General features: G+C 39.2%; 2 protein-coding genes across 2 annotated transcripts in view; both read right to left on the bottom strand.

Annotated features, from left to right (window-relative positions):
* Positions 1 to 11,772, bottom strand: part of gdi2 (GDP dissociation inhibitor 2) — a 13,410-nt gene extending 1,638 nt beyond the window's left edge. Inside the window, exons 1-9 of the mRNA XM_017426367.2 lie at positions 11,614 to 11,772; positions 4,896 to 5,003; positions 3,830 to 3,929; positions 3,400 to 3,534; positions 3,123 to 3,321; positions 2,906 to 3,037; positions 2,080 to 2,179; positions 1,410 to 1,581; positions 991 to 1,190 (exon numbers count right to left, since the gene is read on the bottom strand). Coding sequence (XP_017281856.1) covers positions 991 to 1,190; positions 1,410 to 1,581; positions 2,080 to 2,179; positions 2,906 to 3,037; positions 3,123 to 3,321; positions 3,400 to 3,534; positions 3,830 to 3,929; positions 4,896 to 5,003; positions 11,614 to 11,658 — 1,191 coding nt within the window. The 5' untranslated portion in view covers positions 11,659 to 11,772. The remainder of the gene's footprint in view (positions 1 to 990; positions 1,191 to 1,409; positions 1,582 to 2,079; positions 2,180 to 2,905; positions 3,038 to 3,122; positions 3,322 to 3,399; positions 3,535 to 3,829; positions 3,930 to 4,895; positions 5,004 to 11,613) is intronic.
* Positions 11,773 to 14,367: 2,595 nt separating this feature from the next.
* Positions 14,368 to 18,291, bottom strand: part of ankrd16 (ankyrin repeat domain 16) — a 7,507-nt gene continuing 3,583 nt past the window's right edge. Inside the window, exons 3-7 of the mRNA XM_017426271.3 lie at positions 17,508 to 17,550; positions 16,321 to 16,429; positions 16,076 to 16,237; positions 15,267 to 15,345; positions 14,368 to 14,793 (exon numbers count right to left, since the gene is read on the bottom strand). Coding sequence (XP_017281760.1) covers positions 14,615 to 14,793; positions 15,267 to 15,345; positions 16,076 to 16,237; positions 16,321 to 16,429; positions 17,508 to 17,550 — 572 coding nt within the window. The 3' untranslated portion in view covers positions 14,368 to 14,614. The remainder of the gene's footprint in view (positions 14,794 to 15,266; positions 15,346 to 16,075; positions 16,238 to 16,320; positions 16,430 to 17,507; positions 17,551 to 18,291) is intronic.

Raw genomic sequence — 18,291 nt, 5'->3', positions numbered from 1 at the left:
TATGTCGTAACAGGTACATATATATTGCTGCACTAAAATGCAGCAGATCTCATTTGTGAAAGTTCAGTTAAATGTCACTTCGAAATAAAGCTTGAAAAAGGTAAGAAATGAGATTATTTTTTTCATATTTTTCAGAGAAAAACTGACAACGTACGTAATTGGGGTATATCGTGATATATATCGTTATCGTGATATAAAATTATCCATATCTCCCAGCACTACCGACAAGTTATCTCATCAACAAATTGCACGATGAAGTTGGATTTGGACTTAGCAGCGTGAACCAAAGTAGGCTGAGCACAGACTAATGAATTAAATCCAGTGTTAACTGCATTCAGGTCGATGGACATCACTATCGTGATATGGTTTGGATGGTGTTGTGTTGCACAATCCACACTGACTTTTTTTACGGTCTATTCATTTGTCTTTTTTTAAATCAAATATCTCAGGAGCACTAAACTTGTTTTGATGCAACTTACAGAAAGTAATCTTTGAATCTACATATAGAACTGAAGTAATTTAGGAGCCAAACAGATTAAAGATTTTCGCCACAGATAATCAACCTTAAAATACACAAATGGCTATAAGTCAGTGTTTTTTACAGATATTAAGCTAAAGTTTGGTGTGGAAGTCCTGACTGTCGTTCCTGAGACTTCTCAGCTTGCAGATCAACTTTCTATCCTTTTCCAGTTCTGTTGGACAGGACATGTTACAGTGAAGACGGATCAGAAGAAGTGCTGAAATAATAATAGGTAATGAGTGTGTGTGTGTTCCTGGATATTTCAGTTATGATACCAGTTTTCACATAGATGGAAGCCATGTTTGCTGCATTTCTTTTAACATGGAGCTACAGAGGTGTCCTCTCTATTACTGCCCAGCTGATCTAAATAAGCAGCTAGTTATCAGCTACAAGTTAAGTAAGAGTGAAAAGGTTCCAGTTAAAGGCTTATGGGCTAATGTTAGCAGAGTTACAGCGATGATGTTTCCTACCTGGCTCTCAGTGCCCCAGTCAGTGGGCTCGTACAGGTCGCTGATGCTGACAAACTTCTGATCAAAGGGCTCCAGTAGGTCCAGGGCTGGCTTGATCTCCTTCTCAGGGTCCTTCGTCTCCACCGTGGTGCTGGCGATTGCGATGTACTTACCCTTTACTGCCACGTTGTGAGCAAAGGAGATCATGCAAACATAGATGTCTGGACAAAAAAAAATGAAAATGAAGTTATTGTTTTCTGTTGACAGGAAGAATCATCATGATTTCACTAAACCTAAGGATCATGTTACTTGTTGAGAATGCTACACTTATGCTAGGTCAGAGTGTGTGGTTGAATACCAGAACAAAAAGTGGAGTTTTGTTTGGCAGGTAGTCGATTTCTGTACGGCAAACAAGTTTTGCGCTCAACGTTTGCGCTCACCGTGCTTCCTGTTGACCTGATTTTGAGGGATGATGATTTGGCAGGAGTTGACGTCACCCGTGTTGGCAATGGGATGATTCAAGATGCAGATGGCTCTGATCACCTGGCCCACTTTCTTGGTACGATCCATAAAGTAGCTGGGGTCGCAGATCAACTGCTTGCACTTTGCAACCTAGGTTGATAAAACGGAATCACAAAATTAAGGGGTGGTTGTGGGAAAATGAGACATTTAACCCTGTCAAGGCAGGCATTGCAGATTTGCAACAGCGAATTTACTCAGATGATAATTTCCCCAAATATCTGATTTTTCCTGTTACTAAAATTTAATTTGAGCCTGAGAGGGTTTAAAAGCAGCAAAAATAGTCACATGAGGGGAAAAAATAATCCATTCTCTTTCAATTCTTGGGGGTTTGTATCTGGACATAAAAATGAAATGGTATTACCCAGATAATTTTAATAAATAATGGCATGGTTTTTGACTGAAAGGCCAGGGTGGTGAAGTTTACTGTGCAGACAGTTTTTATTCAGTGCATTCAAAATCAGTTCACTTAGCTGTAGTGAACAATGACTTCAGAGGATCCAGAACAAACAGCTCTGATCAGATTTGAGTAAAAAGCAGAAAGTTGTGCTTACACTCCAGACAGAAGTGCAGTGAGATAAATGTGCTCACCTCTCCCTCAGACTTCACTCCCACCACCTTCCCATTCTCCATCACGATCTCTTCAATGGGCTTGTTCAACATGTACGTCCCACCGAAGATAGCACTCAGTCTGGAATGAATCAGAAAGCTTTAAACACAAATCTGTCCTTCAAAGACATCCTAAAACTAACAGCTGTCAACCAAAGAGCTGTACGTTCAACTTCGCTGTCATTGAATGTTTTTGACCGTGTCTATGAAAGTTAACTGAAAATCCATCCAGTGATTCATGAAATAATCATTGGATGCTGAACTCAAGTTGGTTAGTACACAAAACCAGCGATACCTCAGTGAATTTTACAAGTTCTCCTCGAATCTAAAGTTTTTAATTCAATTTCACCAATTAGTTTTTTAAAAGATTTCTCCTTTGATTGTTTTCTTTGTTACTTGAGGTCAAAACCTTTGCAACTAAGTAGTAGGTAGTTACTGTATTTTCCGGACTATAAGGGGCACTTAAAAGCCTCCAATTTTCTGCCTTATAATCCGGAGCGCCTTATTTATGTAAGACGTCGTGATGTTTTAGTACGACTTTGGTAAACTACAAAGCAGTATTAAGGCTCAGTTATAGTCGCGTGCAGACAAGATGTTTTACAGTGGGAAACATGGTCCTGTGCCAAATTTAAAATAACCTTAATTTTAATTTCACAGCTCTGTTTATCTGAGTTTTTCTGTGTGCGTTCTTAGTCATTATGTACTAACAAAACTTAGAAACCACACGCATCATTCAGACAGTTCTTGTTCTGTGGTAAAAGTTGCGTTTGTGAATGCAGCGGACCTGTGTGTGTGTGGAAAGTCGTACCTGGCGAAGCCTTGTGGCAGCTCTCCCAGTCCATACAGAGGATAGAGGTAAGGACTTTTGCCATATCTGGATAGAGACTCGCTGTAAAGCTTTATCCTGTTTATTGCATGGATGCAGGGTTGATCCAGGTAACTGAGAGAAGAGAAATCGCATCACAACAATGGTAATTACATCACTACGAGTCATTACAGGATGTAGCATGAACACAAACACTGACTCGTCTGTGCGGTAGAGTGCCAGAGAATGCCCGGTAAAGTCCATAACTTCCTGTCCCAGGTTGAACTTCTGGTAAATGTCCCTCATTGCTGTAGCTTTAGGATCAACACCTTCCATAGTCTTCGGGTCGTTCTCATCAAAATTGGCGACAAAGCTCAGGAACTTTTTGAAGCGTCGTTTCTCAAACAACCCCATAAGGCCTTTAAAAAAGATTTGAAATTCACCGTGAGAGAGCATACATTTTTACAACCGAGTGTTTTTATTTAAACCACACTTACTAGAAGCCAGTGCTTCAGTCTCAGTTGAGGGGACTTTGTAGATTTTGCCCCCCTTGTACACAAAACTGCCTTCAACCACTTTGAAATCCAGGTAGCGGGTCACCTGTGTGATGAGCAGCATGCGGACCAGCTGACCTAAAACAGACATGTTCATACCAGCATGACTTCCACAAACATGCTGCCATTTCATGGGTTACAGAAAAAACTCATCTTTTAAGCTGTATTTCAGTCCTAATTGTCATTTCAGCTGCTTCAGAAGCATATCATAGAAATAAAAATAAATAAATGAAACTATGACATTGCTATGCTAACGGAATTTAAATTAAGATACATCCATTAAAGAATATAGAGTTGGTTTTCAGGTCTTTTGCACCTAAATGCCAGATTTAGGTGACAACTTAAAAGTGGGATATAATTTATAACGGAGTACCATTAGCCATGAGGAACTTTGGGACGAGGTCCACGTTCCAATCTCGGCCTTTTCCCATGGAATCTGGAGGATTGCCGGGAATATTGAAGCGCTTGTAGAGCTGCAGAGGGGAGACGGTGCCAGATTAAACCCACAACCAGACATCAACGCTTCCAACATTTAACCTACAATTACCAAGTATTAACACATTAATCCTGTTTTTAGAAAACACTAGGGATGTCCCGATCGGACACTCAGAATTGTTGCCAATATGGCCGTTTTTTGAGAATCTGGTAGAATCAGATTTAGCAACGTGATTGGGCTGATCCAGTTTTCAGCATCATCACACTTCAGTATCCAAAAAAGTTGGGTTGTTCTGTAAAAAATGTAAATAAAAACAGATTGCAATAATCTGCAAATCTCAAACCTATATTTTATTCATGATGGAACACAAAAATCAACAACATAAAAACCCTAAATTTTATTACAGCAACACAACGTTGAAAGAGGCAAAAAAAGGCTGCAAAAGTAAGTGTTACAAATAAACAAACTAGAGGAGCAATTGGGTTAACTGGCAACAGGTCAGTGAGAGGACTGAGTATAAGAAGAACATTTTAAAGAGGCTGAATCTTTTAGAAGTAAAGATGTTCCGATTCAGACTGCATCTTTTTCTGCAAAGGCCTGGCATATTTCAACACGACATTGCATCCAATACAACAACTGTCCAGACTTCCCACCAAATGAAACCATTTGGTGAAATCCAGAACAGACAACCCTGGGCTGTTGAACAGCTAGAATCCTACGTGAGATAAAAGAGGGACACCACTCCCTCCTTAAAGCAGCTGGTTTCCTCAGTTCATACATGTTTACAGACTGATGGAAAAAGAAGACAGGATGTTTTACAGTGGGAAACATGGTCCGGTGCCAAATTTAAAATAACCTTAATTTTAATTTCCGTTCCGTTGTGAATAAAATACGGGTTTGTGAGATTTGCAGATCTTTGCATTCTGCTTTTATTTACATTTAACACAACGTCTTACCGTTATTGAAATTGGAGGTTGGACAAAAAAACAACAAGTGAACTTACATCTTCCAGAGGCGTGATGGAAGCACTTTCTCCACCGTAGTACGAGTTGCGGTCCATGTGCAGAACCTTCAGTCCCTTCACGGACATGATGCCTGATAAGATGCATTCCTGGTGAGGAGGAGATGGGAGTAAAAACAGAAATCAATCAAGCAACCAAACCAAGAACCCAAATCTACCTGTAAATCTGGCATGTAAATCTATCCCTAATTCCTATACAGTGTTGGTGCCTTACAAACACATGTGCTGCTTTAACAATTTTACTAAATTTGCTTATAACCCAAAACCTACAAAAATGTTCAGCTTGCCTAAAACTGTTTGCTTGTGAACTTAAGTCGCTCTAACATTTCACAGTAAAGCTTAATGTGTCCTGTAGAACTGGAAGAAATTTGAATTTGATAAAATGCCTTTGTTTAAGCACATTAAATAAACTGACCTTAACATCAAAATAATTGAGAGTAAAGTTACAGAAACTTTGAGAGTTAAAACAAGAGTAACCTAGTGTAAAAAATAACTCGTCTCAAACAAGGTCATATAGAATAATACACAACGTAATAATTGTCTTTTAACCAGATTTATTACAGATATGAAGAAAGAAACAAGGTGAGGATAAAATAAATGCTGCAGCTTGCTTTAGCTGCTGTGGTGGGTAAAACGCTAGCAGAGACACCCACGAGCCTGCAAAATAAAAGTGGGTATTTTCTGTGCAGGGTGCCTCTCCTTTTTAAAATTAATTGGTGCATTTTAAGCGTATTAATTTATTTATTTGGCCTTTTATATTTAATTCTGTCAGTTTTGGTCCTAAGCTTCCAGGCTTCTTCAGGTGAACCAGGAGTGGGCGCAGCAGAGGAAGTGCTGCCATCAGAACAACTTTCAGCACGTTTAAAAAACAGAGATATTCTCTAGTTTCATTGGCAGGGGGGAGCCCCCCAGAGCAAATCTGTTCTGACACATGTAGGCAGCCATATTCTCTATATGTCAAAACAAGGCAAATCCTGATGATTCAGGTAATATTGATCGTTTAACAGGTGTTGACTTCAGCTCCGACTCATTGCCTGCTTACCAGTGGAAGCTCCAACATTCTTGTGTTTCAGCTGCTCTAACCACCAAGGCTCACGAGTTAACAAAACATTATCAAACAGATTACAGGATCTTCATTGTGCCTCCTGATGGTACCATGTAACACACAAAACTCTCCTCTGGTACCATCTACTGGTCAGACTAAAGAGCGGCATTGTCTGTTAATCTCACCTCAAACAAGACATCGTGTCCAAAGTTCATGACTCAGCACCACATATATATTTCTCTCTAAAGCCAAATGGGACAAGTGGGAGGAATTTTGATTTGGTCACTGGATTAAAAGGTGCGAAAACACAACTGATTGGCAAATAACCACGATGATCCACATGTCATGTACACACCTGCCTGGTTTTAAGACTGAAATCTTTTTCTTCTGTTTTTATGTCACAAGAAGCAGCAGCTGCCATCCCTACATTACAAGAACAACCCTTTGACCTCTGGGCTTATTGAAGACTGAACCAATAAAAATCATTCCTAAATTTAATTATTGTCCATGACAGCATCAGTATCCCTTAAAACAGGAAGCAATTGATGGAATAACTCACGTTTTTGATTCTCTCTGGAAAACAGACATTTTTGTACCCTGTCTAGAATCACCTGTGAAGAGGGACACCCTGCAGAGTGGAGGTTTGCCCAATCCATATACAATCCTTTCACAAGTACCACCTGATGCAAAGTTTTGCTCTGTAGTTGATCTTTCAAATACATTTTTCAGTGTACCTGTGCATCCAGATACTGGTTGACACGACTGTCAGGGGTACTGTGAAAGACCAAACATTTAACTTAAACATAGTTCTCAAACTAAGTTTAGACTCCCTCATATTGCCTCCAGGTACTGTCCTTTTGAAGTATGTGGACAATTTGTGAAGTTTGTTCTCCAACTCATGCTCAATGTGAAATTGGTGGACTGAACTGGACCCTGTGGCTGCCCCGTTGTCTTCGAGCAGCTGGAATCACATGACACGGTGGGTTTTTCATCTCTAACTTTCTCGGTTCCTCGTGCTGCACCGCTTACTCTTTTAGAGCAAAAATATCACATATTTCCGCTGCTCGTTGGTTGATGTATAACACAGTTTTGCTCCAGATGCCTAACATTACCGTGAATATGTACTGTTTTGAATCCAGCAACACTTCTGCCTGTTCCTGGGGGTTGGAGATGAACACAACTGTGCTGCTGCGCTCCAGGAAACCTGCACTCCGAGGCCTGGGCTGACGGAAACACCTCTTAACGACCCTGAGCTCCTATTGTTCTGCCTCGAGAGATTCTACTGACAAAAATTATGCTGGTTTCTCTGTTTTCCCAACCGTACTGTGCTTTTAGGTCCACTTCCGGCTCATTTCTCCGCACAAAGAGCTGCACCTGTGGCTCTCACTGAAGCGTGTAAACTGGCTGAGGGAAAATGTGTGACTATTTACACTGACTGCTGCCAAAAGTGCCGCTCTACAACAACTTCCTGGATCTTCCTCCTCCTCTCAGACTGAGGAGCCCGACATTTCATCTGATCTGACAGCTATCAAGTCTTTTGCCCTCACTCAGGAGGGATTCTGATGAAAAACCTTGGTCGCCACATCACATCTTTCCACATTTTGCTAATCTGACAAATGGTCTCGATCAGGTGTCAAAAGGAGGGATTGCTCACAGCACTGACTCCATATTGGTTCTTCTGCACAAGAATACAGTCAAGCTTGTGTCATTTGTGCTACTCAGCCTGCAGGACGAACTGTAACCCCTCAACCTGCCGTGCATCCATCACACCACAGACCAACAGTCTTATATAAAAAGGGGCGAATCATACTTAGCCCCTCAGTGACAGATGGCTTTACGAGCAAGTCAAGACTGCTCGAAAGTAAGCTTAAAGGCTCCCACAAACAGGTGTGGAAAAGCATATTTATGTTCACTGCTACAGCAGGGTAAAGCCAGAGATCCAACACCCCAAACACATAAGCGCTTCAGGTTGGTCTGCATTTTCTTCACATGATCCAAATGCAGCAGCAGAGTCAACGACAATCACACACACACACACACACACACTTCTCTTTTTTAAAATTCTTTAAAACAACACAAGTAAAACTATTGTCTAATTCAGAGAAAAATAAAAAGCAGTGATGAGCTCTACTGTGTCGGGACTAAGAAGTTTAAATTAAGTGCAAGATGTGGCAGAAGGTATGTTTCTAAAGCACATATTTCACATTTCACTGGTAAAGAAAGTACTTTACAATGTCAACTAGTAACTATATCCATCTTGTTTTTATATATATTAAATACAAAAAACACTTCAAGCATTTTAAGTAAATAAATAGAGAAAACAGTCTGGAAACAAATTTTTTCAAAATTCCATAAAATACAAAACACTAAAAGTAAAATATGAAGTTTTCAAGCCCACGCACACCCCGAGGCTTCCTGTTTAGGCTACCTTTTAATAAAATGTAACCTGTAAAATTGCTTTTGCTTCAGTCTTTCAATGGAAGAGTTGCAAATCAACAAGACTTTTTAAAAGGTACTCATTTCAAAGTATAAAACAATTATCCTCAACTACATCAAATGATACGGTTTAAATGAGTTCACTCCAGTAGTTTTCCGGATATGTGGATCCGCCCTCAGTGTAAAGACAGAACTCGGCTGGATCCATTGAAAACCACATGGAAGCTCGAGTCACGTGGCTGTCCTCCGTGAAGCTGGCCACAGTCGGTGTAAATAAAAAAATACAGCAAAAACCGGACAGGCGTAGAATGGAAAAGACGTTCAGGTGGAAATAGAAGACAGAATCTGCTCTAAAACTACAGGAGACAACAGCAAGTTTCAGCCTGACATTTTTGAAAGGTGGCATTTCGAAGTGTGCCCAAATTCCAGAAAAACTGGTGAAATGTACCAGTTTTCAATTCTGATTCAATACAGCTGTACATCTGTAAAGTTTACTTAATTCTGAGCGTAAATTTCTAATTATTTTAATTTAAAAACACATTAATATGAGAAAAAGAATCGTAATGATTTTGTTTCTTACATTAAAAACCTTTTTTGGACTCGTCTTCAGTGACATTGCAGTGAATACCTTTAATTCTTGTATTTCTCAGAATTTTTTTTTTTTTAATCATTGCAGATTCTTTCCCTTTTTTCAATTTAGGAGCTTGCTCAATTGCCTTTGGTCGCTGTGCTTTGAAAAGATAAACTGCTTAATCAGCCGATATTAGCCACTTTTTAAAAATCTGCAAATCTGCCTGTATGTACCTAATAAATGACCAAGTAAGCAAAGGAAGATGCAGCAGCAGCTGCTACAGCCAGCTCACTGTAGTCTGTAGCTCTTGCATGTATTATATTTAATTGCAAGTTTTTCAAATTGCTAAACGCACACTTATTTAGGTTAAGTAATTAATGCTTTATATTCTGTAAATAATAATAACCTGTTGAATATTGGCAATCAGTAGGGGCATGCCATATTGTCTTGTTTAAAGTAATACTGGTGGATTTTTTGACACCAGTGATAAAATTAATATTATGGATATCATATGATGAAGTAATTTAACTGAGGCGCTATGTGGTCCACACATCTTACCAGCTGGTGATGGTAATGCTTCCAATAGTTGTTTGCCAACCACCATCAAAACAAAGAAGAAGAAGAGAGGCGAGGCGCTGCGAGCGCGACCTAGCAAACATGGCGGAGCACAACACTGAAATACCCCCCAAAAGTCACGACCTAATTCCAGAAAAAGAAGCCACTTTTGTTGTTTGGAATTACTTTGGTTTTAAAATAGAAGGTGTGGATCAGACCACCATATTTTGCAGGTTTGCAGCATGTCAAAAAATATATTGCAATATCATTTTTTGGCAATACCGCCCACCCTTAGCCATCAGCGGATTCCAAAAGTTCTGCAATAATAAATAAAATTACTGGTCGACCTCTAGTACTTTGTGTTTTAATGATGTGGTTACATTACTAACTTAAGTCAGACAAAATAATAAATGGATAGATAAAAGTTAAAAGTCAAAGAAACTGAGATTTAGGGAGGCGACAGAGGAAACAAAAGCCACTACGGTAAACTCCTTCAAACTGTAGCTAAAGCCTGTTTTCCAACTTTATTCTGACATACAACATTAAAGTGAATAAATGTGTTTATTATTAAACACACTGAAGGATACCGCTTTGTTCCAAGACCTATTTTAAACGAGTCAATTAGATATTCACAATACGGCCCACTAAGACAAAAAGAGGAAGAGAAGAGACTGAAGTGAAGTCACTGGTTTGAATGAGGAACTAAAACTACAACAATAAAACAGCCATTCACAGGATTTCGGTTTACGTGTTGGCTGGAAACCAGCTGTCTTCATTGAACTGGACTTTCAGAGTATGTGTAGCATACTTTTACTTCCAGTCTTAGCAGGACCACACCCAAACGTGGGTTTTATCAACACCAAACTTTAATCAGACAGGGTTCACAAGGCTGGTTTTTGTTTCTGCACTCTTCTACCCTTCAGTGTTGGGAACACAAGGAATGATAATAATAATAATAATAATAATAATTAAAAAATGGATGGACGGATGATAATTTGCAGTGAAACAGAAATTTGTGATTTTACACCCTAAATAATTAGATTTGAATTATACACATAGGCTTAGGAGACTGAGGAGAGGTCAGAAAATATAATTTAGGCCTCAGACTTGACTTAAAACTGCTCACTGACCTACAATAAAACTATCACGGGATTTTTATAGCTTCAGACAACTAACAGCGAGTCAGGAAGTATGTATGAATACAACTTTCTCCATAACGCTGGGGCCTAATGGGAGCCAACAAAGATACTGTCAGGGTAATTAGACCTCAACACAAGAAAGTCTCAACAAATCCTACATCTTCTTATTCCAAACTAGTTTATATGCTTTGAGTATACAAGGTAAAGTACGGAAACAACGCCTTAAAGTTACAAGTTGCCACTCAAATGGTCCAAAGATTTTTTCCAAGACCATTTAATTGTAAAACGTGAAAAGTTATGTTACCTTTGGGACAATTTATAATATTAAGCCTGCAAACCACTTAACCTTAGAGCTAAAATTTTCCAGCAAATCGCACAAACACGCACGGAAACTAATAACTAATAAGATCGTTTAATTATAAATACGGTAATTAAATCAAACGTGTACAGACATGCAAAATAACCCCCCTCTAAAAAAAAAAAAAAAGTGGTACAGAATTAAAAATGTAATTTTCAAGCAGCGCGTAAAGAGAAGCGGCGCTGCTCTGTCGATAACAGGCTAATACGTTAGCTTAGCGTGGCGGACTTATCCACCTCAGAATTACATTTTTACTGGGGGAAAACTCTTCAAAGTGACATCGCACGTCCAATAAGCCTTTAAGCAGTTAGGTAAATTAAAGTCGGATTCAACCTATTTTCATAACGATAACATTTAAGAGTTATCGTGCAAGTTTCCTATTGGTATCGTTAATCTTTTCAGTCGTAGCGGTAGCTAATACCGTACAGCTAATCACGGCTATTCTGTCTGTGGCTCGCACTCGGTTAGCGGCTAAGCTAGCTACTTAGCTACTTAGCGTTAGCCGATCCTAGTAGGCCCAGCTAACTTAAAGCCAAGCAAGCGAAGGTTGCAGATTAGGTCCACGCTGTGTATTGCATCGTTTGGTGCTTTCTCACCGTAAGCCCGGTGCCCAGGACGATAACGTCGTATTCTTCATTCATTTTTCAAAGCCTTGAGTCTTCCGCACCTAGATATCCGGAAAGAAGAAAATGGAGATCCGAGGAGCTGGAAATATGAAAAGGGCTGCGGCTCAACGTCAGGCGCCGCGGGGAGGGGCCGGGCCTTTTGGCTTGTTAAACGCAAATGAAGCGCACAGTTTACGACGTAACTTTCTACGTAACTTACTACGTACCTCTGCGAAACTGGCGTAACCATTCAAACAGGAGACGTGCAATAATTCAAGGATTCAAGGATCTGTTATTGTCATACCATCTCACACTTGCATGTTTGTGGTACGAAATTCGGACTCAGGTCCCAGTTCAAAAAGCCCAATAAATAAATAAATGAATACATATAAATAAATAATAATACAAACAAGTTTTTTTCAGGTCTTTAAAAGGCAATATCACCCATACTGTCTGTTACTGCTAGGCAGGAAACTCTCTCTCTCCCTATTTATATATATATATATATATATATATATATGCTTGAATAAATTACTTGAACTATATTCATGATTCCCTCACCTGTTAAATAAACCTTATGACAAAAACCAAAAACTAAAATTGACTTCTATGTTGGACTAAGCTCCCGTGTTTGTCTGCTGTCAAAAAAAAGACAACTCATTTCTTTAACCCAAAAGAGAAAATAAATTATAAACTGTTCGCAAATATTTATTAGTTTTTTAAAAAGTCCAAATATAAATAAAACAATACACAGCAGCTTGTCAAATAAACTACAGCCCTAATTTCATAAAAAGGGACATTGTGTCAAATGTAAGTGTTTGAGCTATTTATTCTTTATTTTTTTATTATTTTTAATGTTGTTCAAATTTATTCTTAGTTTAATTTATATTTTTTGGGTTATTTATAAGGTTAATAATTGTTTATTTGATGTAATTTGTTTGTAATTTGTTGTCTACTTTTTTAAGTTAGACAGGAAAAACTGTGGGGCTATTTATTATAAGTATAGGGACTGGTATAGGACCCGCATGCACTGGGGTTGGGCCTATGTTTTTTTGTTGTTTTTTTTAATTACCAGAGCAGGAGAAGCAGCATGGAAACAATGAAAAAGTTTAATGTTTGTCATTGCTTGCCAAACTGGAAAAATAAACCGTAAAAAGTGAACTTGGCTTCAAGTTTTTTTTGGACATTTGACTTCTTTTGCCTACGTACGAAACATCACCACAGCAGTGGCTCATGGATTCAATTTTTAAAGGGATGTTTGGTTTGACAAACAATCGGTACTACAGTAAATAAAAACAGAATGCAATGTGCAGCTCTGGTAAACCCTTATTTTATTCACACTGGCAACGAGAAAACAGATCAAAAGTTTAAAATAAGAACTTGTGTAATTTCTTAGAAAAAATAAGGTAATTTGTATTTGATGGCAGCAACACATCTCAAAAAAGTTAGGACAGGGCCATGTTTCCTCTTCTTTTTGTCAGTCTGTCAGCTTCATCACCTGATGTAGGGTTTTAGTTGTTCAACAGTCATGGGTCTGTTTTGTTGTTGTTTTTTCTTTTTGCTGGAAGGAGCATGAGTTCTGTAACCTGTGTATACTCTGCTGCATGGATGGTCAGTTGCCCATGGCAGAGGTACTAATGCAGCCCTATACCATCAGTAAGGCAGGCTGAATGGTTTCTTTCTGCTTTAGTACTTTGGTTTCTAAAAAGAATTTCAAATTTTGAATCACAGAACAGTTTTCCACCTTGCTATAATCTAACACTTCATCGAGATCCTTCCAGACTTCCTCTTTCATGTTCTCACTAAAACCAGGAAGATGGAGCACATAACACCAGTTTTAAAGTCCCTACACTGGCTCCCTGTAGCTCAAAGAATAGACTTTAAAATACTGTTAGTTTATAAATCACTGAACGGTTTATTAAAGATCTGTTATCGCTGTACCAACCGTCTAGACCCCTCAGATCTTCTGGTTCTGGACTGCTCTGCATCCCCAGAACCAGAACCAAACGAGGAGAAGNAAATCTCAACTTAAAACCCACCTGTTTAGAGCTGCTTATGGCTAAATTAGGGTTAGAGTGCGGGTTTTTGTCTCTTTCTTACTGTTTATTCAATGTCACGTGCTGTTTTTATTTTGGTTTTTAATTATGTAAAGCACCTTGAAATGCCTTGCTGCTGAAATGTGCTATACAAATAAAATTTGATTGATTGATTGATTTCTCTTCTTCATCACATCCAACCTGTGGAGCAGAACCACTGACAACATTCAACATCAGACCTTCTACTTCTACCTTCAGACACATCACCCTATCTGACTCTTTTTGCCTCGACTACATTCCTTGTCAACTCCTCCTTCAGGACCAGCCCTACTCCATTTCTCTTCCTATCCCCACCATGATAAAACAGCTTAAACCCTGCCTCAGTGCTGTGAGCCTTGCTGCTCTTCCACTTGGTCTCTTGCACACATAACACATCTACCTTCCTCCTCTGCATCATGTCAGCCGGCTCTCTACCTTTGCCTGTCATTGTCCCTACGTTTTGAGGTCCTACGCTCTCGACTTTCCTCTTCTCCCTCTGTCTCCTGTAACGTTTCCCTCCTCGTGGGCTTCGACAATATCTTTGTGAGACGTGTTACTGCTATGAGTTTCAAAATTACCTTCTTTAAAAAAAAGGAAAATGTCCTAGTTTTGACATTTGATACGTTCACCACATTTCCCTGGGAATAAAATACGAGTTTATAAGATTAGCAAATCATTACATTCTGTTTTATTTACATTTTACACAACATCCCAACTTTTTCAGACATCCGGCTTCAAGCTGGCATGGTTGTAGCAGTTATTGACCGATGATTATCAAAACGCAGTCAGATAAGAAAGGTGATCTTATCTTTTATGTAATAAACTGAAACCTGGACATAGTTTTACATAATTCTGGACAACTTCCTGAGTTGAGCCTCTATCGATGATGAGGAACCAGTTGGAAATGTGTTAATGATTCATGACAGAACTGGAAAGGATGCATCTGGCAGGCCACACTCGAACACCTGCACCAAGTCTGGTTTCTTGGCAAGCTGCTGTGCTCTTGTGCCAGATGTGTCCTCCGAGTCTCTCAGACCAAGATGTAGGAGTGTCCTGGCTGTCTCTGCATGCTGTCCAATGCAAGCCATGTGAAGAGCTACCAGGGAGACAGAAACAAGAGGCAGCTGAGCAGTGCATCCAGTAAACATGCTTACTTTGTAATGTTTCTAATGAAAACCTTGAAAATAACACGAGGCACAATCTCAGAGTAAGTGCTGTGAATGAATCGGGTCTGGCCCGATTAACTGTGGCGGCCATCTTGAACTGGATTCACTCCAAAGGTTAATCAGTTGTAAATGTACATCCAGTAATTACTTTCTGAGAGGTTTATTCAACTTTGTCCAAGGATTCATGAGAAACTTTGGAACAAAACAGACACATACATGTGCAAAAACATTATTGTCCGTCTCTACAATAACTAGTAGGATTTGTCTCCTCGTAGCACATTCTTTTCTTCACAGGTTGTTTTATTAAAACTGTAAAATTAAGTTATTCCTGTGACAAGAAAACTAGAATCTTTTAGGTGTTTTAGGTTGCAGTTAAATCATACAAATATCTAAAGTTCCTCACCTGTCCGTCCCTTTTTGTCCCGAACACCAAGATCTGCCCCCAGCTGCAGCAGGGTTTTTATCATGGATGTGTGGCCCTCCTGATGAACAGAACATTAAACGTTCCACATGAACACGAGTCAGAATGCAGTTTGAAACCTAAATGCTGAAATCTGCAGAAGATGAACCGAGCTGTTAAAGCCTAAAGTAGCAAAAGGGTCACTAAAAGCTAGAAATAGTGAAATGCGAGATAAATGGGAGTAATGTCGAAGATTTTGTGAATAAAGTTTAACATTTTGAAAAGTAGAAAAATTTAAAAAACTAAAGTAAGCAGAAATGGATTACAAAAAACATTGTAAAACCAAAAAAAAAAAACCCCAAAACAAACAGTAACTTGAATGCTAATTTAGCACATTTTAATGCATGTTAGAATTTAGCACAATAAAAGTAAATTCCCTTTAAATTTTAAATGGTTTGAACAAGTAAAATGATAACAGAATGATGACAAAAATGGTGGCTGTACAGCAACTGCTCTGACTGATTCAAAGAATTACTCCACTGTTGTAAAAAACATTAAAGCCATAGGATTCATTGAAGAAACACAAATGTGTTGGGGATGACTCTTATGTAATTTTAGCTCAGTTTTCTAAGATCAAGTGGCAGCCATCTTGAATTGGGTGGACTCCAAAAGTTGATAACTGAATTGAAACCTATTTAGTGATATATTTTGCTAATGGTACAGACAAACACACGGCCATTGGCAAAAACATTGGCTTTGCCTTTGGCTTCATCGCTGGGCGAGCTAACCACTCAGGTGTTAAGGTGTCTAACCTTGGCTGCATAATGCACGGCGGTGAGTTGGACTTCAGTGGTCTTCTGGTTCACGTCCACACCGAGGTCCTCGACCAGAAATTTCAAAGCCTCCTCCTGGCCGGTGACAGCTACCTGGTGCACGGGCTGAGCCCCCAGTCTGTCAGCTGCCACCGGAGATGCCTGGCAGGAGCAGGTCAGGTGGAAACAACGTGAGTGCTGGGATCAGCGCTGAAAAATGACCGCAGCAAAGGAATGTGTTCCACCTGGTGCTCGTCTAAAAGCAGCCGGGCCACAGACAGGTGACCGTTCCGAACAGCATCCATGAAGGGAGTGACTCCACAGCTGTCCCTGCTGTCGGGGCTGTAGGCACACCTGGAACAGGACTCAACCGGATTCATTGTCTCATAGGGTCACAGGACAAGTTACAACATCCTGAACTGCAGTGCTGAGCAACAGTGTCACATCAGCCTTACTTTCATCTGGCAGGAAACAAAGAAAACAGATGGAGTGATATGTTTTTATAATCAAAGAGCTAGCATTTGTTGAATGGATACTTATCACCTGCAGAGTGAAATGAGTTGGAGCGGCTTTGGTCAAACCTTAAAGGGGACCAATTATGCAAAATTCACTTTTTGCATGTTTTTGTATTCCATTTGGGTATCTGCTGCTTCTAGAAACAGTCCAAGTGCAAAACAAAAAAAAAAAGTAAATGTTTTCTGGTGTTAATAAAAGAAAAGAAACGTTGGGAAAAAAACCCCAATCTTTACCAGGCGGCTGTCCGGACACTTTTCAGGTTTGGACCCGCTAACAGTTCCCCCACCTCCTCGGATGTAACGCCGTTTAGACTCAGTAAAAACAGTCAGACACAAAAAGCCTCAAACGATATAAATGTGCATCAGATCCGCAGCGTTTAATCCTTCAGAGAGTTTTTATGTTTTGAGACGAGACACTGATTTTTTGGGGGGCGTGGCCAACAGCAGCTTATTTGCATAATAGTGACGTAACTTTAAAACCACTCATTCTGAAATGAGCTCAAAACAGAACTGATCAGGTGAAATCTTAATATATAAGAATGATTCTGCGTATTAAATGTAATGAACATGTTTTGTAGCCCACAGACCGATCCTGACTTGTTCAGGGAAGCATGATGTTAAGCACAATCTCATGCGAAATATCACACTCAGAATATGTTGTGAATGACTTTAAGCTCCAACCAAATCAAATTTTTATATTAATAAAACTAATGGAGTTAGAGGGTAATATCAATTAGTTGTGGTAGCCATCTTTAATTGGGTTGACTCAGTTGTAGATGTGCACCCAATGATTATTTTCTGAAAGATTCATTAAATTCATCCAGTGCTAAATGAGATATTATTGGAACAAACAGACACAACACATGCAGAAACATTCTTGTCTGCTTTCGCCTTTCCCAAACAACATTTCATCATACCTCTCCAACAAGATCCTGACAACCTCCTCACAGCCGTGCATCGCTAGATGAAGAGCAGAGAAAGGACTTTTCAGAGAAAATACAGCGTGACTGAAATGTGCTGAAGAAGCTAAAAGAAGCAGAACATCAGTTATTCCCAACCCTGGTCCTCAAGGAACTCTATCCTGCATCTTTTAGTAGTTCTTCTTCTTCTTCTGTTGATTCTATTGGTGCTTGGCAGACTAATTTAAGTTACACTAGACTGGAAGGTGAATCTGGAGAATAGGCAGGAAAGAAAGAAAGAAAAACACTACAATAGATTCAACTAAATAATCCAGTTGCCTTCAGAAATGAAATAACCTTGGTGTAAAGTGTTAGTAGGTTCCCTTAGTAACAGTTAAAAGAAGCAAGAGGGTTAGCTGAAAGTATAAGATGGCTAGCAAAAAGTCTCAAAAGGCTAGATAAAAGTAGCAGAATGGTAGCATAAGAAGACAAAAATAAAGCGAGTATGTTTAAAGAGATTTTAAGGACAACAATATTTTTGAAGGAACTAAGAAGATCTCACTGAATTTTTAAATTATATATTAAAATGTCGACATATTTATCAGTTGTCACTTAGCCACTAATGCTGGGCGATATGTAAAAAATCCTACATCACGATATGGATAATTTTATATCACGATAACGATATATATCACGATATACCCCAATTACGTACGTTGTCAGTTATTCTCTGAAAAATATGAAAAAATAATCTAATTTCTTACCTTTTTCAAGCTTTATTTCGAAGTGACATTTAACTGAA

The sequence above is a fragment of the Kryptolebias marmoratus genome, linkage group LG1, assembly GCF_001649575.2.
Source record: "Kryptolebias marmoratus isolate JLee-2015 linkage group LG1, ASM164957v2, whole genome shotgun sequence".
NCBI lineage: Eukaryota > Metazoa > Chordata > Actinopteri > Cyprinodontiformes > Rivulidae > Kryptolebias > Kryptolebias marmoratus.
The sequence above is the reverse complement of the archived record's forward strand: the minus strand, read 5'-3'. Positions and strand labels throughout refer to the sequence as shown.